Genomic DNA, 23,396 nt, shown 5'->3' with positions numbered 1-23,396 from the left:
CTTTCATCAGTCAAGCTGAGAAGTCTGTACAATATCATCATATTATATCAGATTTTTACAACACGTTTATCATGCTCAAAAACATGTATTTTATCCTCTCTTGCTTCTCTCACCCCAACCGGTCCCAGCAGGTGGTTGCCCCTCCCTGATTCTGCTGGAGATTTTTTCCTGTTAAAAGGGAGTTTTTCCTTCCCACTGTCACCAAAGTGCTTGCTCCTAGAGAGAGTCATATGATTGTTGGGTTTTTCTCTGTATGTATTATTCTAGGGTCTACCTTACAATATAAAGTGCCTTGAGGCGACTGTTGTGATTTGGCGCTGTATAAAAAAAACTGAATTGAAAAACAATATTTCATCTCTAAAACATTCTTAAATGCTGTCAGCCAACATCATCTTTGACTTCATTTATTGCCTTGTGGATCAAAACATTGAATATAAGGTCATAGTAAAAACTATTACCATAATATAAAAACAAACCCAATGAAATGTGTGTAGAAAATGTAAGCAGACTAGGCTGAAAAAGACTGATAATGATCATTTTTATTGTCATTATTTAAAGAACACAAGGTAAATAGAAAATATATAAGCTCAAATATTAGTGTGTATTGCAACTACCTTTCTCATATTGTTACTCATAATACTTTAAATTAAATGTCACATGTCTCAAACAACCTCTGAATACAGTATGGAAGTATACATGATGCTGTTCTTTGTATATTATCCGTGAAGTGAAGAAAAAAAACCAGCTCAATAATAAAATTTAATGCATAGAAGTACTTCAATTGGTGATTATATGATTAATTCTGAATTTTCTTAGACATCTTTTATAAAATATAACTCTAATTAGTGTTTGTATATTGGAAACAGAGCATTTGTTTATTTTGTATTCCCTTTGGCACCATCTAGTGGTCATTGTGAATAGCAGTATTGTTGAGGAAGTGAGTTTGTGGAGAGAGCACAGGAAGGGTTCTCTTCTCACAGAGAAGACAGATTCTCAGTACAATAATCCTTTGAATCCTTCCTCTAAACCCCTCAAAAAACCCAAATTCATCTATAAGTCACTTGTTACTTTCAGTTATATTACCATGTTAGTTCCATTACTTTTCTGGGATTGAGTACTTTATCTCTGATCGTGGTTGTTGTTTGTTGACAACTACTGTTGTCAGCAAGTACTGTTAACAACTGTTTAACAAGTACTGTTAAAGCTGCTGAGCTGAAGTATTTGATTCTTTTAATGATATGGATTTTTTTGAATTTTTGCTTTTGTTTTCAGTTATACAAAAGCATACATATCTTTGCAATTACATTTTCCCAAATATAATACAACGGTCTGTTCACTGGAGGATATAATACTGACAAACATATTTAAACTAGAAAAAAAAGGCAAAGAGATAGTTAAAGCAAAAGCCAGCACACGCCTTGACAGGTCATCAAAGGGAACAAGAAACAAGGGAAGAACAGAGTATAGGTAATGACTACAATTCATAGAGAGGTTGTTAAACCTGGAGTTTTCTACTGGAACAATTTTCGATGCAAGTTCCCTAATCCTAATTTAAATTAAAATTAAATTTAATGTAGGGCTGTCCACCTACTAAAATGTTAATTGTGAGGCTCAGATGGAACAGCGGACATGTGCTTGGTGGATGTCTTCACATTAAGTGGGTGACAGGAGAAAGAGATCTAGCCTACATTATCTCTAACCAGTGTGAAGTGAATGCATTTAAGTTGAGCAACTAAAATGATTACAGATATAATATAAATCTTAAAGATGAAAAAATGATAGTAGCTAACAAGATGTCACACACTGGTTTCTTTTTGTGTGTGTCTCCACATGTGTGTGATTCAGAAAAGTACTGACAGGTGTCACAATCCAGGAGGTGAAAGAGGCACTAAACTGAAATGTCATTTGTGAAACCAGTACAGGGTGAGACACCAGTCACTTTGTGTTATTCTGATTTGTCACTAGTTCTTTTTTTTTTTCCTCTTGTGAGCATGTAAACAAGTTCTTCCCCAACATTCCTCTCCCAAAACTGCCAACAGCCACATACTATCTAAGAAGGTAAAATGTACCAAAATGATATCCAAAAACCCCCAAATAAGCAATCAAACCGGGAGAGAGAAGAAAGAGGAAACAACAGCAGGCAGTGTAACCCAGAGAACCAAAGACCCACAGTGAAGATCAAGATTGAGCCGGAATGTACAACAGCATCTAGAACTAGAAAACATCCAGGGAGGCTTCCACCAAAGCCCCAAGGCATGCACCAAGGCCTAATTCAGGGGTGCTCACACTTTTTCCGCATGTGAGCTACTTATAAAATGACCAAGTCAACATGATCTACCCACTACAAAAATCCAAAACATATACTTATTTATAAATATATTGAGGATTCTTTATATCTACAATGTATATACATGCATAACCGCAATATCCAATATTTCACAACACAATTAACAATGTAAATTTTTTGTCATTACCTGAGTTTACTCTGATGACTTGCACTGAATTGAATCAGCCAGGGATGCATAGTCCGGACAGTAGCTGCTGACGGCCAGCCTCAAACACACTTCCAAATGTTCATCAGTCATGGTGGAACGGTACTTGGACTTAATGATGTTCATGTGGGAAAATGATGACTCACATAAATAAGTGGAGCCGAATAATGCAGTCAAAGAGGCAGCACATTTCCTCATGTTGGGGTACTTTACTTCTGTGAGTAAGTTCCAGAACTGTCCATGATCTCTGGACTTCAGCTCAATGTCGGCTTGTAGTGTCAAAATCTCATCTTCCACTCCAGAAGAGTTCAGGTGAAATAGTTTTGCAATTTTTGATGCGAGTGAATCGACATCAGCATCTTCCCGAAAAGGATAGCACATGAAGGTAGCGACTGGCTCGAGCAAAGAAAAGTCTTGAAAGCGTTTGTCAAACTCTGACAGACAATTGTCAATCTGCTCTGTGTAGCGTGCACTGTCAAGTTGCAAACAGGCCATCCCCTGCATCTCCAGCTCTGACGCCAGGTTTTGAAAGTTTATCAAATCATGGCGCTGCAGCTTTAAAGAGAGATGTTGCATCTTTCGTTTGAAAGCATTAACTGAGCTGATCATGTTGATCACTGTTTTGTCTTTTCCTTGCAGCTGTAGATTAAGGTCATTCAACATGTTTGTCAGATTGGTTAAAAATGCCAAGTCTAACAGCCACTGACCGTCATTAAGTTGCATGTATTCTGCTTGTCCAGCTACACGGAAAAACTCCTTAATCTCCGGACAGAGCTCTCGAAATCTTTGCAGGAATTTCCCTCGACTAAGCCACCTCACGTCAGTGTGTAGCAACAACTCAGAGTGGTCGCAGTCAGCCTTCTCCAGATGTGCACGAAATAACCGTCTTTGAAGAGATCTGGCGCGAATAGAACAGGCGATCTTCGTTGCAACATTCATGATCTCCTTCATGTTGAGCATTTTAGCGCATAACGCTTGTTGGTGGATTATGCAATGGTAATTTAAGAAGTCCGGGAAAGCATCGTCCTGCCTGCACTTGGCAATAAATCCATTCAAGCGGCCAACCATTGCGGGTGCTCCATCTGTGGTAATAGACACCAATTTGTACACTGGGAGCTGGGTTTTCTCGATAAAGTTTTTGAACGACTGAAATATGTCCTCTCCTCGCGTCTGTTCTTTCATGGGCAGGACTGTTAATAGCTCTTCTTTTGCAGTGATATCAGTAAACACCATACGAATGAAAATGCACACCTGGGCTGTGTCACTCACGTCCGTAGATTCGTCCAACTGCAGTGAGAAACACTGGCAATCTCCGATGTCCTTCCAAAGTTGCTGGGTTAAATCCTCCGCCATGGCTTCACAGCGCCGTGTAACTGTACTTCTTGACAGCTGGAGAGCTTTGATCGAAGATGTTATTTCTGCCTTATTTTTAAAGTCTCGGAACAATGAGTCAGCTGCTTCAACGAATGCCTCTTTTACCATCTCTCCATCTTGAAAAGACTTCTTGTTTTTAACGATGATGTGACTCACCCGGAACGATGCTTCGGTGGCGGCTTTCGCTTTTGAAGTTTGTTGTGTGAAAAATGACTGCTGTCCGGACAACTGGGATTTTAGTTCCTTCACCTTTTTCTTTCTTAGCTCGCTTTTCGGCGGGAATGTAGTGTCGTATTTTCCGTGAACAGTTCGAAAATGCCGCTCCACATTTCCCTTCTTTGGCATTGCGATGGCAGCCTGGCAGATGAGGCAAACGCACTTCGAAAATGACATCGTGAAAAAAAAGTCTTCCTCCCATTCCGTATGAAAGTGATACGTTTTTGTCTTCTTACTTGGTCCAGCTCCCTCACTCATTTTTAACCCTTTCTTAGGTTTAGAAAAAACCGAGAGCTAAAAATTGGAGTTAACTCGCTGACTAGCTTGTCAGTTTTACTACACTTCGCGCCGCTGTTTGCACATGCGCAGCGACCTAAGCGTCAGAAAAAAATCCGATGTCATCTGACTGGCTTCCCTGTATCAATCAAGTGACGGGATGGATGATAGGCTGGCATCTATTTTTTTAATGCCATGCGATCTACCAATACTACCTTTGCGATCGACTGGTCGATCGCGATCGACGTATTGAGCACCCCTGGCCTAATTGAAGCCAGAGAGCTCATTGTGAATCCATCCATGCAACACAAACAGCCAATAACAAGAGCCCATAGCACCATAAGAGTCACAGGACAGGAAAAAGACTCTAGGAAGGACACCAACCAGCACAAACAGGGTACCAACGCACCACCCTAGTGGCACGGTGTGACCAAGCCACACTGGGTGAGCTGCACACCAACTCCAGAGGGACAAATGTAGGAGACAAGCATCGGGCACACACCGTGCAGGCCAGTGCAGCACGGGGAGGCAGAAGAGATAGGGAAAAACATAACTGGCAGGATCCACCAACCCCCACTCATCTTCTGCCACACTGCCCCAAACCTCCAGCATGGACCCTGCCCAATCAGATGCCACAGTACTGGGCATGCAGCACTACTGGCACCCAACACACCACTGCACACCATTCTCCCATGGAGCCACCAGGAGAAGCACATCAGTCCAGGCCCTCCCGCTGAGAATGACAGAGGACCAGACCCCAAGAGGACGAACCCCACCATGATGAAGAGAGAAACAGTAGGAGGTGAACAACGAAGCATACTAACAGCACAACCCCACCCCCCAGGACATTTATATCAACCATACTCCGTGTATTTTTTTCTCTATAATCTACAGTATAAACAATTTATTTAGGTATGTCTCCTAATTCCGTGATTGGGGAACATCTGTAGAATAATCTAAGTGAGGGGTGCCAATAATATTACTGCCAGGCAACTCAACCTGCAATATGCAATACCATTCTAGCCCACCTCCAATGTCTCTAGTGAATCTTGTTGTATTCTATGTAATTATTAACGACATCCTGTACAGATGAGTGCTAAGCTTGTGCTGTGTATTAAAAGAAGCACAATCCCACTTGGTAGGAGACCTGGGTGAAAATGGCCCACGCCACCCCCAACGTCAACCCAACCCCGTTCACAGCCATCCCACTCCACTGATCCAGCACCCAAGGGATGTCATAGCCGTAAGCCGTAAGCAGCCCAGATCTCAGGGATCCACATCCACAGTGGGGCAGAAACTATAGGGACAGGAAACCATTGAAAGTGCAGAGGGCACTAAAACTTCCACATTCACCCACTGGTTTCATTAGTCCAGTTCTGAAGGTTTTTGAAGTGTTTGCTCTTTCACGATCTTGGCTGCAAAAAACACCTACCCATTGGCTAAAGACTTTTAATTGACAACTTGTTAGCATTGTTAGTGGGGGGTTAGATGCTATAACTCATCCTCCATTTAAAATGATGAAGGTTTACAAAACAGACTTAATAGACTCATAAACTCAACAAGAAAGTATTTATAGAGGTCTTGATACATTCTCAATCATCCAGGAAAATAAATCTCCAAAAGTTGATTCTGTTCATCTGGACGTAGCGTTTTGTGGGAGAAACGTTTCGTCACTCATCCAAGTGACTTCTTCAGTCTCAGCTGACTGCAGGTTTCCCCAATCTTATAAACAGTACATTTGCATAATGACTGAAACCAGCCCACTGAAGGAACAATGGGCTGGGAGGTCAGTTCTTTAATCTTAATTATGCAAACTCTCACGACATTACTCATTCCATCAGTAATGGGGGACATCTAAAAGCTGACGTGTACCGGAAACCTACACATACGGATCAGTATTTAAGGTTTGACTCTCATCATCCACTGGAGCACAAACTGGGTGTCATTAAGACGCTACAACACAGAGCGAACACCATCCCCACTGACACAGCGGCCAGGGAGGCAGAAGAACAGCACATGAAGAAGGACCTGAGTAAATGTGGTTATCCCAGCTGGACTTTTGTCAAAGCTGGAAAGGCACCTAAAGAACACTCCAGCCGATCCAGGAGAGAAGGACAATCGCTGCCCAAGCGAAAACCTGTAGTGATATGTGTCAGGAGTATCGGAGCAGTTAAGACGCATTTTTTCAAAACACCAGGTCTCTGTGGCTTTTAAACCCCAAAACATGCTGCGCCAAAAATTGGTCCACCCCAAGGATCGGGTCCGCCAACACAAACAGAGTAACATAGTGTACGCTGTTAAGTGCCAGGAGGATTGCCAGGATTTATACATCGGGGAAACCAAACAACCTCTGGCGAAGCAGATGGCACAACACAGAAGAACTACCTTGTCAGGCCAGGACTCTGCAGTCTATTTACACCTACAGGCCAGTGGACACTCAAGGATGAGGATGTACACATCCTGGACAGGGAGGAACGCTGGTTTGAGGGCAGAGTCAAGGAGGCCATTTACATGAAAAGGGAAAGACCATCTCCTAATCGAGGAGGGGGCCTAAGGGTACATCTTTCGCCATCTTACAATGCTGTGATTGCAGCCATTCCCCAAATCTCTGTGAATGGTACTCATGGCCATTGATCAGTAGTCTTTGTTCAGTGGGTTTTGGTCAGTGGTTGTTGATCAATGGTCATGAGAATTTGCATAATTAAGATTAAAGAACTGACCTCCCAGCCCATTGTTCCTTCAGTGGGCTGGTTTCAGTCATTATGCAAATGTACTGTTTATAAGATTGAAACCTGCAGTCAGCTGAGACTGAAGAAGTCACTTGGATGAGAGACGAAACGTTTCTCCCACAAAACACTACATCCAGATGAACAGAATCAACTTTTGGAGATTTATAGAGGTGAAGTCAGAAAGTTGTTTTTCTATAGACTTCTATAAGACCAAAGGCTTTTTGCACAGGTTTGGCCATTTGGTGGCCTAACGATACAGGATACTGGTTTTGGAGAGTTTGCCCATTGACTAAATTTTTCCTGCAGACCTCCATGTTTTATAATGTCTAAAATTGTAAACCACTGATGTAGTTACCTTTAGAGGTGGGGGGATGGATGTCGTATCATATATCAATGGTATTGGATTGAGACTAGTGGGATAAGATCGATGCTTTGTTCTTTAACTTATGTAGCCCACAGAATTGTGTTGAATTATTTGCGGGAAATGAATAAACATGCGTTATTTATTTGAAATAAATTATTTGTCTAAACCAGGGGTGCTCACACTTTTTCCGCATGTGAGCTACTTATAAAATGACCAAGTCAAAATGATCTACCCACTACAAAAATCCAAAACATATACTTATTTATAAATATATTGAGGATTCTTTATATCTACAATGTATATACATGCATAACCGCAATATCCAATATTTCACAACACAATTAACTATGTAAATTTTTTGTCATTACCTGAGTTTACTCTGATGACTTGCACTGAATTGAATCAGCCAGGGATGCATAGTCCGGACAGTAGCTGCTGACGGCCAGGTTTAAGAGAAAAAACCGAGAGCTAAAAATTGGAGTTAACTCGCTGACTAGCTTGTCAGTTTTACTACACTTCGCGCCGCTGTTTGCGCATGCGCAGCGACCTAAGCGTCAGAAAAAATCTGCTGTCATCTGACTGGCTTCCCTGTATCAATCAAGTGACGGGATGGATGATAGGCTGGCATCTATTTTTTTAATGCCATGCGATCTACCAATACTACCTTTGCGATCGACTGGTCGATCGCGATCGACGTATTGAGCACCCCTGGTCTAAACAAACAATCCCTGAAAAATCTGCAGGTGTTCAGAAAGCTGCTTCTGACTTAATCTTCTAAGTGTTCTCATGTCAAATTGCTGCATTGAATCCCGAGTTAATTTAAAGATTCTGGTTCTGACTTTCAGAGTTCTTGGCCACGCACCAGCTTACATCAGTGAACAGCCATATGTCCCTAGTAGGTCCCTGAGATCATTTAATCATGTCATGGATCTAAAACTGCAGGGCTTTTCATTAGCTATATCTTTCTTTTTAACTTTAATTTACTTTTGTTGTCCTGTTGTACTCTGCACAAATAATAGGTACAAAGTGTGAAGTTAGCAATTCTCACAGAGCTGCAAAAATAACAGTGAACACCAGGTCAAAACAAAACTATCCTCTAATAAGCAGACACGGCATCCATTTTCATGTGGGAAAATACTTGAAGAAGTATTTCCCCACATGATGAACAGTTATTTTAAAGGTTCAAATCAAAACAAAAACATAATTTTTCTTTTCTCTATGATCCCTGTCATAATCCAGAAACCTCAGAGAAAGCTTCACAAATCTAACAGAAACTTTCTGTATGACTCAACACCAGCAGGAATCCATGGGAAAAATCTATTTTTGTTTCATTTGGCTCAAGTAACCTATTAAAGGGAGTAGAGTATGAGGGCGATTTATTAACTGTGTGTTTCAACAGCCTCACCTAAACTCTCACTGGACAGGCTTTTATTGCGAAACTTGTGATTATAAGGCAAACTATTTATTACAACATGGAGAACACTGTGTTTTTGAGCGGCCCCATTTCTGTGCTCTGTGAAATCGATCACTGATAATACTGCTTGCCCCATCTTCCTCCACAAGACCCACAGTGTTTATTTCCTGCAGCTGACATTGGATCAGCAGCAGCAGCAGGATTATCCGAGGCCTCAGAGCACACTGAAGCTCTTTGTGTGCAAATCCAAATATCACTTTGCCTCCTCAGTTACCAGATGACTTCACTAATCTGCTGTTAAGTGGTTAAGTAGCTTTGCTAGCTCTGAAGTCTACACTGAATGGAGTTATCAGAATACGAGTAATATCTGTCACGCTGGTGGCAATCAGCTCTTTTCTTGTTAACACAACTTTTATACCCTGCTGTAGAAGTCAGGTTCAGCATGCATTATGTTCTCTTACACTGAAAAGTAGATCACAAAACATTTTCAACTGGCTTTTAAGTTAGCTTTAGAGCTACTTTTTTTTGTTTCGGTATTGCTGAAAATTGCAATGATTTGTAAACATGGGGAAAGGGGGGTTAGAATGATCCAGAACAGCACTCCAGCACCTTGGGAAATTAAGTCTACCAGGGAGGTTAATGAATAATATTGTCAAAATAGGTAATTTTTTTGTGATGGCATGGATATACTCACTTTGTAATCTAGGTCTATTACAAAGGAGAGCTGGATAGTGTAGCGGTACACACTTTTGGAGCAAGTTGCAAGTTTGATTTCCACCTAGTATCCAGCAAGGGTCCTGGCTAGACCCCCCCATGCTAAAACCAAGCCCTAGAATGGTGCTGCCATGTCTGTAACCTGCCCGCAGCTAAAAAACAAGCATTTCACTGCATGTTGAACTGTGTATCTGACAAATAAAATTTGAAAAAATGCATCTTTTTAAGCATCTCATAAAAATATCACCACATAATAGGGTTGTACCATTATCAGATCATATCCACAATAACACTGTCATCAATTTTTTACATGCTATAAAAATATCATATCGAAATATCATTACTATAACAACACCATGCCTTTATGTTTCCTACACAACAAAAAGACAATGTTGCATGTTGTATAAAGCGCTTTGAGTGCTCCGGGAGAGTAGAAAAGCGCTATATAAGAATCAGTCCATTTACCATTTACAGTCCTGGGTATGTCAGAGAGCCACATGTCAGCCTGCCACCCTGAAATGTGCTTCACCACTTGAGACAGAAACACAGTCAACTATGAGCCCGCTACACAATCGAGCACCACTTGAGCACTTGCTAGCTGGACCTGCTAGGTATATATGCTAGCTACTTTTGCTAGCTGCGCTCCATTTGAGATAAAGAAAAAACAGTGAATGGAAAAGACTGATGTATTTACACCGTGGAAAAGCAGGACTTTTTGCAGCTGGTTGAAAAGCTAAACCCAACATCCCAGGTGATTATATTATATTATTATCAATCTTACTATATGACAATATTCAGCAGGGTACTGAAGAATTACAAAGTTGCTTTAGTTATTGTTATTGTACAATGTTAAGCAGTTATTTTATACTTAAAATGCCGGGGGGCTGCCTAAGCTACTTCTGTGTTTACAGTTGACTTATTCTGGCCGACTGGATATGATCCTTAGTGGCATGCAAATTAATTTATAACTTCCTTGGTTGGTATTCTCTCTCTCTCCGTTAAAATTAAACTACCATAAAAATGAGAGACTTCATTTGCTTGGAAGTGAGTAAACTTGTAACTTCAATTATTCCCACCACTACCTTGCTGAGCCGCTGCTTTTGCTCTGAATGCTGCTGCGTCCACCTTGCTTCAGTAGATTCACACTTGAAATCAGGACATTTGTCATCAGTGACAGTAGCTCAGTGGAAAAGAAAAATGGAAAAATGCCCTTCATTTACTTGTGTAAGCTTACTAAGTATAAAGTTCGTGGACTAAAAAAGAATTAGTAACATTAAGAGATGGCGAAAGCAGAAAGCGAACATGAGAAGAGAGATTATTTTCAAATGTAAGGACTGCTCAGCAAGTGAAATTTGCTAAATTGGGAATGTAACTTTACTGTCAAAATTCATTTTAAAGTTTTTAATGATATATCATCCAAATACAATGTATTGTTGAATTATTTAACTGTGAAATGCTTTGCAAAATGAACTGAAGTATTCAAATTTTGTATTATTCAAAAATACTTTTTTACTCATTTTTCTGACAACATAGTATTTTATTCTATTGGATATAGTATTGCTATCCTATCCTATTCCAGTGTTTTTCTTCATTTTTGCTACTGTAACTTTGCACTGTTCACTTTCTGCTGTGACACAACAAATTTCCCTTGTGTGGGACTAATAAAGGTTATCTTATCTTATCTTAATACTGCAAACTAAATTGATTAGCTTGCAGTATTGTAGTGAATTTTACAATGATGCACTACTTGTCTGATAGAGGAATACAGCAGAAATGGTATACATCGTCAATGTTAAGTTACATGAAGGGTAAATGTAGTGATGACACTGATTCAGCGTTCAACCTTTTATACTAGCTTTATTGCATCTAGGGGTTGGAAAATATTCCTCGTAAAACATCTGGTTATATTTTGTTGAATTCCGTTGGCTAAACCCACAAAGAGAAATGAATGCTTCAAAGCAAAGGTCAGCTGATCACAACTTCATAAATTTTATGTGAATTATGTCTAGTTAATTCATTTCCCCACACAGTGCATCACTACACCTACTAAGACCCACTTTAACCCCTATTTGTAAGTGCACAGAATTGCAATTTACTACTCACTGCTGAGTGAACTATTGGTTGCCCGTGTTAGGAGTGGTGGTTTTAGACAGAACTAATATGTATGGTATATTTTTTCTACAAAATTATTCATTCATGTAGTAACATGAGTACTTGAAATTACACTTTACACCACACCTCAGTGTATATTCACTGATTAGCACTTAGTGTTTTTGCATGTTTGTGTCTGCTTTCTTTGTGCATTTCCACCGTCTTTGTCATTGTACTGTGTGCCTGTGTGTGTATGACCCCCAGTGTAGGAATAACAACATTATACTAACTGTCTCATTAATCAAACATGGAGCGGTCTTCCTCTCAGACATTAGCGCTCAATTAGCTAGTAATCTGGTGGCCACTCAGCTCTAATCAGTTCCCTGCTGTATTTAGTGGCCCATCCTACGTGTTCAACCACCACACCTAACAATAAAGTGATGGAAAATGAAAAAATTGTGTCTAATGACTGCAAAGGAAAGAAATAATGTTAATTAAGTTTTCAGCATACAGTGTGTACACTTCTGAGAGAGAAGCAGGAAAAAAGAAATTCAGTTTATATTTGGGTTCAGTGTGAGCGCCTGGCAGGCTGTCAAAGCAGAAAGGGTTTTTAAAACACTTGTCACGCTGTTTCTGCGCCTTAAAACACCACAGAGTAAAAAGGAAAAAAACATCCAAGGTTCTTTCTCTGTGCAAAAAAAGAGCTTTGATTCAAATGGCTTCTTAAGTGAAGAGCAAGACAGCCAAACCCCAAATGCTATTTTTCAGCAGTGATTTTCTAATGTATGCAACAAAAATAACAGAAGTTTTTATACTATGATTCATGTTGTGGTATATGCGCTAAAAATGACCTGGTATATGCCAGCTTTTATAGCTTGCTTGTTAGTCAACTCAAACCATTTGTTTGCTTGGAAATTTCATTGAGCGACATTTCAATTTCATATTAGTGACATTGACAAACACTTTCCCCACACTGGTTTTTAACAAGAAGACAGTTTTTCCCTACTTGGGGAAAATGCTTTTTTTCATTATTATTTTTTCCCCAGCATCAAAAGATACTACACAAGCCAGTATAACTTGTCCCTGTTTTCTTGTGGTGTTACTCAAGGCTCACTTCTTGGCCCACTGCCCTTAAATCTTTACATGCTCCATCTTGCCAGTATTGACAGCAAACATAATGTTCATTTTTAATAATATCTGTCTTCTTTCATTCACCAGGACAAGAGCTCGAGTTACAAGTTTTTCCATTCACAGTAGATTTTTCGAAGTCAGTCAGCAGTGACACCAGGAAAGGACCTGAGGACAGGACGTGGATGGAACTCACTTTACCCCTCTTCCCCTAAATATGATTTATATGATTTATATTTTATGCCCTAAATTTTTATGGAAATTAGAATCAAATTATTTACAACTTTCTATTTAGTACTTAAAGTGTGTTTAATTTAAGACATTCCCAAAGCAGGAAAGTGTTTATAATAAAACATTATCTCTAGTCTTAGATTTTCTAGAAAATTGAATCTTTGTTGATTTATTTTTATTGACAAAGCTGGAAAAAAAGCTTTTAGCAAACAATTGCTTTTCTTAAAACTCAAAACTTACATTTAAAAACAGATGATTAAATGGCAGACATGTTAGCAACGCCTCTATTATGTATTTCAGAGTCCCAGTTATAAACAAATAGGGTCAGAGGCACAGGTTTTTTTTTCAGTAATCAACCACTGTTAGCCCATAGAAACGCCATGTATACCTTCTGCAGTAAAAACTGCTTAAAAATCTTGACTACCCCCCACTACTCTCCCATCTTTCTATTAATTTTTTGCCATTGCTACAATCAGGAAACTGAACAAGTGCCAAATATATTAAATATTATTAATTGCGCAAGGACTGGACAGCAGCCATGTCTGCCTCTGCGGCATTTTCTCGTACATTTCTGTACAGGACTTTATTTCAAGTTTACAAATTCTCTTTTAATAGCTTTTGACATAGAGAACATAGATGTCTCCATCTTTATTGTTGCTAAGCAACAGTGTTACACATGACAGTAAACCTGACCTCTGGTGTCGAAATTTTGGCCTCATGTGCCACCTGATACCGTTGCTGTCTGAAGCCAGAGTTTCTCTCCAGCTTTCGGTGACATTTACATAGCTGAATGTTTGTTTTTTCTTTTTGTTCATATTTTCCTGTTTTGTTTATTGACGACGTCAGGCCCAGTGTTGCTCATTTTGTCGACCATGTTTCACTTTGTTTTTAAACCGTAGCTGGAAAGGTATCGCGGCCTCTGTCACACAGAGAAAGACACGTATATACGTCCTGCTGTGATGTATGTGAGGGTTCATTTAGGGCTGGGGGTTAATAACCAGGCTGTCAGTTTGATGTGCATACCTGTATGTGTATCTATGTGTGTGTGTGTCTGTGTGTGCATCTGCGTATGTGTGCAAGCGCGTGTATGTGTGTTAATAATAGCTTGCTAGCTGTCATTGCAGATGAGGGGTGTGTGTCAAGAGAGCGAGCTTTAAATGCTCCTCGTCAACCCGTTTGAAGCACACAATGACAGGCCTGCAGAGCGTGTGTGTGTTAGCATATGTTAGCATTTGTTAGCCTCTCCTGTGAAGAACACTTTGTCGTACAAATGTGTGTATGTGTGTGCGCGCTTGCCAATCGTCTCTAAGTGGAAAACATCGTGCTGTGCAGAAAAGCAGCCCATGTCAAACTACCCATCATACCGCATGAATGGCCTGCTCTCTCGCTCTCTTTCTTGCTGCCGGCGCTATTATGAAAGAGTGAGCTGAAATATTATTATTCTGCTGTTATTAAGCTGCGCCGACATGTCAAGCTTAAATCATTAGCTTCTCTCACAGAAAACACCAAAGACTGTATTCACACAAAACACCCCAAAATACTCTTTTCATCACAAAAACATAATTTGCCTCCTCCTCAGTTGGAAAATCACGCTGAACAAATGTTCCATTTCTTAATTTTTAAATTGAACCTGAAAGTTGCAACACATGAAGCTTTCTTATCCTGCCTACTATTTGCCTTTATTCTCTCTTGGCTTCTATTCTCCATTCCTTCTATTCATTCTTTCTAAAATAAAAGTGTTTTAGCTATTAAGAATTATTCACTGTAAAAAAGTAGCTTGAAATGTAGCTTACAATAACTTTAGGTTCAGCCTTTTTGTCACTTATTATCTTATGACTGTGGTGATCACCATTTAAACATCGGTGGGCGTTCTCTGTTAGATGTGTTGCAAGCCCACTTCTAAATGTTTACAAGTCTGTCAGTCTTGGAGTTGGGCCCCTGACAACTGCTTGTGTAATTTAAAATACACAAGGAGTACATCAGTTTGTGTTTTTTAAACTCAAGCCTAATCCACAAATCTATTTAACTTCTCCTGGATTTCATTAGTGCAATAAAAAATGTAAAAGTTTTAAAAACCTGGAAAACATTAACATGTCAGCTATATCTAAAATTTCTGATTGTTTTCCTGTTGCAAATGACCATGGAGTGTGTGTTAGCTGTAATGAACAACATCAGGCCCTAAGTAACACACATATTGTTGATCCACTGAAGGCATGCACCATGGAGCATGAACAGCAAAAACTGCAAGGCTCTCCCTTAACAGGCCTGGGATGAGCCATTCTTGAGGCTAGTTACTGGGAACAAACATTGGATTGACGAGTAGAACCTCCACACCAACAGCTGTTGTCTGACAGAAAAAAACATGCTCATGGATAATCCTTGTCCCCCAAGATAATGTGAGTTGTCGATGGTGGCAGTATGCAAAGTATATAATACAACCAGTCTTTGGTCCACTTTTACGGTCCATCAGCCAGCCGCAGATCATAGTTCATAGATCATAAAAAGAGCTGAAGTGAAACCGAGTGTTGAAACTATTAAAAATGTACACTGGAGACACTGTCTTTTAATTCTTTTTCATAGTTCGTTCAATCCCAGTGAACTGCGCTCTTGCTTCTTCCCCTTTTCCGGCACAGTTTTCAGCATGTCAGCAATAGACAGATGCATACATCATCGGCGACATGCAGTTGGGATTTTGGAGGACTGCACGGGAGCATGGCAGGAGTGGGTGAAAAACCCTTTCTGCTTTAGCGACAACTACTTTCCTGTAAGACCCAACCCATCAAAAAATAGCCAGAAAATTCAGATTTTTTTTGGAACTAAGATATTTATTAACCCTTATAACAAAAACCACAAATTTCTTTTTGCTATATCATGCTGTGTATGATATATTTTTATTATATATTTTTTGTATCACATTTGGTACATTTGGCATTTTTGGCAACTTTTTGTTAACAACAAAAAGGGCATCATAGGGTTAATTTTTTACTGTGCTTAGAGTGAGTATACTCTTAGGCTGCTGATGTTGCCCTCTTGGGAAATTTGTTCCAGCTGGCTTGTTCATATGTGGATCAGCTGGTGGGTACCAGTCTGAATCAGTTCTAGTTCGGATTAGTTGGCGCTGACAGAGTCTGCAGATGAAATTGCAGAGTCACTGTAAGTTGTTTTCATTCATATTTTCTGGGTAGACTGGATTCCAAAGGGATGAATCCTAATAATCTCAGAAACTTTATAACCATTTTTCTAATGCCAGACTTTCCAAAATTTTCCATGGTTTAATGTCAAGAAATTTACTGAACACATTTGTTCTGTCAAGTGAATGAATAATTTAAGTTGTGACCTTGCAAGGTGTACAACAGGTCTTTGGCAAAGAGCTGACAGAGACTCGACATTTCTTGAACACAAACTGCTGTACCGAAAGAATCAAACCTGTGACCTTAACAAGCACCTGGACCAGCTTGTATTTCCCTGTCAGTACATTTGTGCACCAGCACATCTAAACCCTCCGATTCTTTCTACGGAGCCCTGCCGAGTCAGGAGCAGCCGGTGTCAAAGTAAGCCATCAGCTGGATGAATGGCCTGCAGCCTTTTGTTCTCCCCCACTATTAAGAAAGACCATGCTGAAATATTATTATTCTGCTGCTCCGAAATATGTCAGATTAAATCATTACCTTTACTGAGCCACACACAAAAGGCACAAACACTGAGGCACTTTACAGGTCCAGTCCAGGATGTTTTTTGAGTTTTCTGAAATATTATTATAAAACCATTGTTAAACTGCTCGGCAACATGACAGCTTAAATCATCACCTTCGGTGGCGGAAAAATAAAAGGCGCAAATTTGCTGCCGAGATTTACAGTGTAACACCGGAGTAATTTGGCTTTTTTGAATTGTGGGTATCAGCAGGTTGCACGAGTGCATAACCCAAGCTCACCTAACCTCGCTGACTAGAGTTTAACATTCGTGCAGTCGCCTGTCTCATAAATAATAACCATTCAGGCATTTAAAGTGTCAGAGAGGAAGTAGGAAAGATTTCTTTCTCTTCAACCATAATGAAAATGCATTCGAAAACCACCCAACTGTTATAGCATGATGCAGTCACCTTAGAAACACAACATAATTGATGCATAAGGAGATTATTCCATTGCACCAATTTGATCGGAGTCTGTGAACGTGTTTTCAGTTTTAGTCAAGTTTTAGTCTGTTTTTATTTTTTTTCTCCAGTGGGATTTTAGTTGAGTAGCAGGTAGCAAATCTACACCTTTTCTTTGGGTTGTTACATTGCATGATGTGAAAGCCAAAGTATAGAATGCTCTTTTTTTTTTAAGGAAAATGTTACTTTAATGTAAAAAGTAGCATTTGAAATCAGTGACTGCCTGAAGTCTGGAACCCACTGAATTAATCAAACGTTGTTTTACTGCAGCAGCTTTATGTTGCTGTTTGTAGGTCTCTGTGCCTTTAGTTTCAATAACTGAAAAGGATGCTCTGCCTTCAGAAAATCTTTGGCATTCTTTGGTTCTTTTCCATTTGCAGTGTGAAACTCTGTCTCGTCAGATTTACAGCACCGGGCTGAATCTGAGCAGAGTGCATTTCCACATACACCTCATAATATGTCCTACTTCTTCTATCAACAGTCGTATCATCAATAAACACTTCTAAACCAGCTTCATTGGCAGTCATTCATGCCATGCCATAAAATGTGCTATACTGGATGTTTCTTTTTCTTTTCCATAATCTCTTTCAATCATTTTTTGTTCAAGTTGATGTTGGTGTCATCTGTCCACAAAACATTTTGACAAAAGTGTGCAAGCTCTGTTAGATTATTTTGAAAGTCTAATCTGTTCCTGTTGCTGAGTCTTACAGTTTGCACCTTTTTGTAAACTCTCTGCTTTTACACTAATGAAAGTGCCTCTAAATTGTAGACTTTAACAGTCTGTCTTCTTGAGACTATTCTTGAACCAGATTGTCGATTTGGCCACTAAAGTTTTTGTTCAGTTTTTTCTTCCTAATAATGGTCCACCTCACTTGTATTTCTTTTTATCTCATATTGAGAGTTACAGTGAAAAACCAAAACCAGGTTCAACACTTGATATCAACTACAAATCTTTTATCTGCTTAATTTGTCTCAGACTAATGAGGAGAAAGTCCTCACATTGTCATTAAACTGCTTGTAAGTGAATATTCCAGTTAATTTTGACCCTTTTTGAGCCCCCTTCGGATGTGGGCCTATATAGAAAAAAATGCACAATTTCTAAACAAGCAATACTTTTGTTAAACCATTTTAGTTCAAGCTTAAAGCGTACTTCAGTGGCATTGAAGGTTTGAGTCAAAGTCCACTATGGTGGTGTGGAGACCAACTAATCTGAACTGAATCTTCTTACTTTGTGAACAAAATGACCTGATTTCTCGGTGCAAGATCAGAATTTATAACTGACTGTAGTTGGGAAAAAAAACACATACCAAGAAAACAGTGCAAGCATAACATCCAGCATGCCAGTGTGAATTTCTCTTAATATTAATAAGATACCAATAATCATTATAATTAATAATATAAAAAATTAAGTGATTTTAGAAATAACTGAGCTATAAAGGTGTGGTCACTATTGTATGTAGATTTTTTTGGAACCTTTTTGTTTTCTGTTGTATTTTATCTTTCAATCGTTGGAACCCTGTAAATAATGAAAAAACACCATTATTGTAATTCTTCTTCTTCTTCTTATCGTGTGTGTGTGTGTGTGTGTGTGTGTGTGAGAGAGAGAGCTTTTGTCCTTTCTGTGTATAGTTCTGAAAGGGGTAAAAATAACTTGAGTTAAAAAAAGAATATTCAAACCTGGCTTTGTGTGTGAAGCAATCACACACATAGTTTAAGCAACAGTGTGTGCATACACAGCCCAGTGAACAGCTAAATGATTTAATCATTGTAAATAGGTGCACAAGACCTGATTTTGACTAATTTTCTTACCAATAATATTTCTTGATTATGTTTCAGGTAATATCAGTAACACAATCAAATAAATCTATGGACTATGTTAATGTTAATGTACAATCCACTGACAGTTGGACTAGTTGAAGAAACTTAAAAATTCACGCATATATCTATGAAACATTCCAATATGAAATGTATTTATATAGTATGTTTAAAGGAAACAAGCAAACAAAGAATAAAAACAAAAAAATAAAGGTGATCAAAGTATTGTATGTGGGATAGGCAATTCCATAAATATGGAATAATAACATGAGTGTGGAAATAAAATGATGACATATGATAAAATAAAATACATCTGGAATTCCAAAATAACATTTCAATTTAAAAAAAAGTAAAAGGATTTTTCCTTTTTATTGAAAGAGGGGGGCTCCTGCTTAACTTTGAATGAAAAGACTCAAAATAACAGTGTCCCATCAAAATTTTGTGTTTTATCTGAACACTATTTTAAAGACTTTTATGAAGCAGCTTGCTAATTTAACTTTGACCTCTGAGAGAGACTAATTGTTGAGTCTTTTTTAAAATGATTTAAGTGTTTAATAAAGCCGTGTATATTACTGCCTTGTTCTGCAGTGTCTGCCACAGAATAGTCCTTCCAGGTTGCCTGTGTTTGCTTTCACTCATATTGAGAACAAATTTTTAGAATGTTTCACGTATTAAAATTTTTAAAATTAAATTAAAAGAAGTAAAAAATCTGACATGCTGGAAAGCTGATAGAGGCTGGTTTTGTGTGACTCCTTGTTTTCCTAAATCTCTACAAAGGGATTTTTTGGAGTTGCTGGCTCTGTTTCTGCACCACACATTTCAACACGGAGACTCTGAACAGCTACAATAAAAGGAAACAGTTGACGTGATTATTCTGGTTCTCAGTGTTACACCTCAGCAGCAGCGAGCCGCCTGCGAGTTTGGATGCTGTTTGGAGCAGAAAGGCTCAGAGTGCGCCTACAGACGGGGGTGTAGGGCACAAATTCACACAAACATGTCTTCAATGAAACTCCACAGAGAACACAGATATTAACACAGTTGGCACAAGCTGCATTTTCCAATACAGCTGTCTCTGTGTGAGCCAAGTTTTTAGTGAGAGCCGTGTGTCCAACTGGCTGCTCAACAATAAACTCGTTGCCGTCAATCAGACGATCTCTAACAAATGTCACCTTGTTTTCAGCTGCACACTCATACTATTTGTCTTCTGGGGGCTCTCACTGTCATTTTGCAGTTTTGAATTGCCACACTGCAGCAATAGCTAGCTTTGTTCTTTAAAGGACCATCTCAGTGTTTATTTTTGCACCATTATCCAAAGCTTTTTAGATTGAAAATCTTTCTTTCTGTTACCTTCCAACCTGCTAGTGAAGTCCATTTATTTCAGTACAGTGCGACAACATGCTGAAAGCCGAAACGTGTTTACTTCTTTGCAAAACTTGTGTGTGAATTAAGTCAAAGTCGAGATTCCCATTAAAGTTTTTGCAGAAGAGATTGATAGATTGCTAAACAGGTGTACTGGCCAAATGCAAAAGCTCAAGGGGACACAATCTGAAGTGATTTGCAACACAAAATGGGATTCAAAATTTCCAACAAAGAGAAAAAGTGACCAGAAAGAGTTGCAAAATAAAAACAAACTAGAACACAAGATGTCCCCAGAAAGAGTACAAAATGTCCACGAGGGAACAAAAAATGTAGGATATCGATAAGAGGTGCAAAATCACCATAAAGAAACAGAAACTGACTGGGAAGCTATACAAAATGAACACAAAATGTGCCAAATCACCATGAACAAACACAAAATTACCAGATAAAGGGCTGCCTGACTTTTAAAGACTGTAACTAATGGGGATGAAATGTTTTTGTCCACTGAGTTCGGGAATCGCAATCCATTTTGGCTAGTCGTCGCCATGTCTTTGTTCACCAAATCCAAATCAAAGATAGACTAATAGGTGATAAGGAAGAGAACACATTAACTGAAAAAGCACCCAAATGACCCCTGAGAAGATCAACAGAATGTCACGATACAGAAAAAAAGCTATGTAAACAACAAGGCTAGTATTACTACGAAGGGCTGATCCATATAAACACAAAGAATGGTCACTTTATTTTTAGGAGCTACCGATGCTTGAGTTCCATGATATTTTCTTAAAAACCATTTATGGTGAGAATACAAATGTCTTACAAGCTCAAGGTCACATTTACATGTGTCAGTCACAGAGCCATGACTCTGTGATACATACATACGAGCATTTTTTGCAATAAAATCTCTAAACACTTTATTTTATTAACTCTTTCATACTGTATTGAATATTTCTGCCTTTTTGAATTATTTATTTCAATCTCATATCATTGTGGACAACCTTGTAATGCATAAACTTTGACTTGATATTAAATATAGCATTTTAATAATATACTACATGTATATATTATAGTTGCGCTAAACTGCGTAGTTTAGCAATAGTTTTGTCATTTAATATGAAATAATATCGCATTACAAGAATTTGTGTTATAGTGCAGCAGCAGATGCAGAAGCTTGTATTCTCTTTGTTTTCCATTAACCGCAGCCACAAAGACTTCTGCGTATCCAAGGTATAATGATGGTACCCAGTCAGGATCACACTGTCGCGTTCCAAAAGCTGGTTTACCTAAAACAAACGAATAAAGTTGCTGTTTGCATTACCTATGTAACTATGTAACAGTTAGATATGTGCCTGAAGTGCAACAGTGTCACCCAGTCAGGATCACAATGTTACATTTCAAAAGCTGTTTTTTCAAAATCTAAAGCACAAAATCGTGCTTTGATTCCAGCTATTTTGCCATGTAGCTACAAGCCAAGATAACTAAGGTTTGTAACGTAGCAACACATATTAAATGTGTTATAATGATAACGTACCAGTATATATACAATGCCAGTTTCCAAAATGTTGTTGAAGGTGATGATTTTCCTTCTTCCACCTGGTGTCTAAATCATGCATTGTGGGCTCTGTGACGCTCAACTCATTGGGAATTTTTCACTTTACAAACTGGAACATTTTAAGACTGCAACAATACCTTATTTATATCTGGCAAAATTTGACATTCATCACAGTAAAAGAGTTTTTGTACTGAACCAATGATTACAGTTGTTACATCTCCCCAAAAAGGGATGAGGGGAGAAACAGTGGTATGATTGGGACAAGAAAAAGCCAAACTTCTCTGGCTAATGTCAATTTCTTTTGACAATTTACTTTACACTATATATAGAAAAACTTTTCTTTTTAAAATTCCCTCCTTCTGCACTTTTCTTTTGTGATTTTAAAGCTGAGAATTTAACTGCCAGTGTAAAATGTAACAAGTGCTGGTTCAGCATGCCCCTGTTTTTACCTTTGAAGGATAAATGCTAAATTAGTGAACATCAATCTCTTCAAATCATTCTGCTTCTGCTGCATAAGACCAGTTCGAATAATTAGATCTGCTGACATCGGCTCATTTGTTACTTTTCCTTGCAAGAGAATCCCATACGATATTTTGAAAGAAAACTTGTGCATTTATTGTTAACTGTGGCACCCAGTTGTTAAATGAAAGACAGCAGCATCCTTTTTTAATGTTTTTATATTAAGAAAAAAATCTCAATTTGAGAGAGCTGTGACATATAAATGCAGATATTTTACATTCATACTAACTCTTAAAGTACATTGTCCTAAATCCTGTTTCCTGTCAGGACTCTTTCACATAACGTCATGCTATACCTCTTTAAGGGATTTTGCAGTCAGTTCTGCATATCACCCATGTTCTTCAAAATCTGTACCAGTGTGATTCACCATTTCCCAAGCATCCTCTCCTACTCTCGAGAACTGTGTTAAACACTCTGGTCAAAGTCTACTGGAATGTCTTTACTGCAGCTGTCTTCAGTTGTTGCTTGTTTGTGGTTTTCTCTTCCTGCAGTTTTGTCAGCTAAAAGTAGATGAAAACATGGGTCTCTTGGTTTGAGATCATCAAACTTTTGCACTGTGATGCACTGTCTAATCTGTTTTTTAGCATTCTTCAGACTTTTGTCTTCCTGTCATTCTGGTACAAGTTAATATAGCTTTCATCCATCCAAAGATTTTTTTTTCCTCAAAAACTGAACAGACTCTTTTATATGTTCTCTTGCAAGTTTAATCTTGTGTGGAACCACTAATATTCAACTTGCTAAAACCCCACTGTATTTCTATTAACAACAACATCTCTTGATTGCAGACTTTAATAACCACATTCCTATCTCCTTTAGTGTGTTCTTGACTTGAGGCGTCTTTCTATTTGATTTTTTTTCTACTTGGATAAGTAGTAACCCCATGAGGTCTAAGCCATTGTCAGAGGCGACGTTAATGGTTACTGTATCAAAATTCAGAATATTATATATCAGAATATGTAACTTTTTATTTTA

The 23,396-nt window shown here is 38.7% G+C and overlaps 1 protein-coding gene across 1 annotated transcript; it reads right to left on the bottom strand.

Annotated features, from left to right (window-relative positions):
• Window positions 1–2,480: 2,480 nt before the first annotated feature.
• LOC309694865 (general transcription factor II-I repeat domain-containing protein 2-like) lies at window positions 2,481–4,259 on the bottom strand (the record flags this gene model as incomplete). Its single annotated transcript, XM_082515103.1, has 1 exon — window positions 2,481–4,259. The coding sequence occupies one exon, from the start codon at window positions 4,257–4,259 to the stop codon at window positions 2,481–2,483; it is 1,779 nt and encodes a 592-aa protein (XP_082371229.1).
• Window positions 4,260–23,396: the final 19,137 nt, after the last annotated feature.

The sequence above is a fragment of the Aulonocara stuartgranti genome (assembly GCF_965226115.1).
Source record: "Aulonocara stuartgranti genome assembly, chromosome: 19".
NCBI classification, from domain to species: Eukaryota; Metazoa; Chordata; class Actinopteri; order Cichliformes; family Cichlidae; genus Aulonocara; species Aulonocara stuartgranti.
The sequence above is the reverse complement of the archived record's forward strand: the minus strand, read 5'-3'. Positions and strand labels throughout refer to the sequence as shown.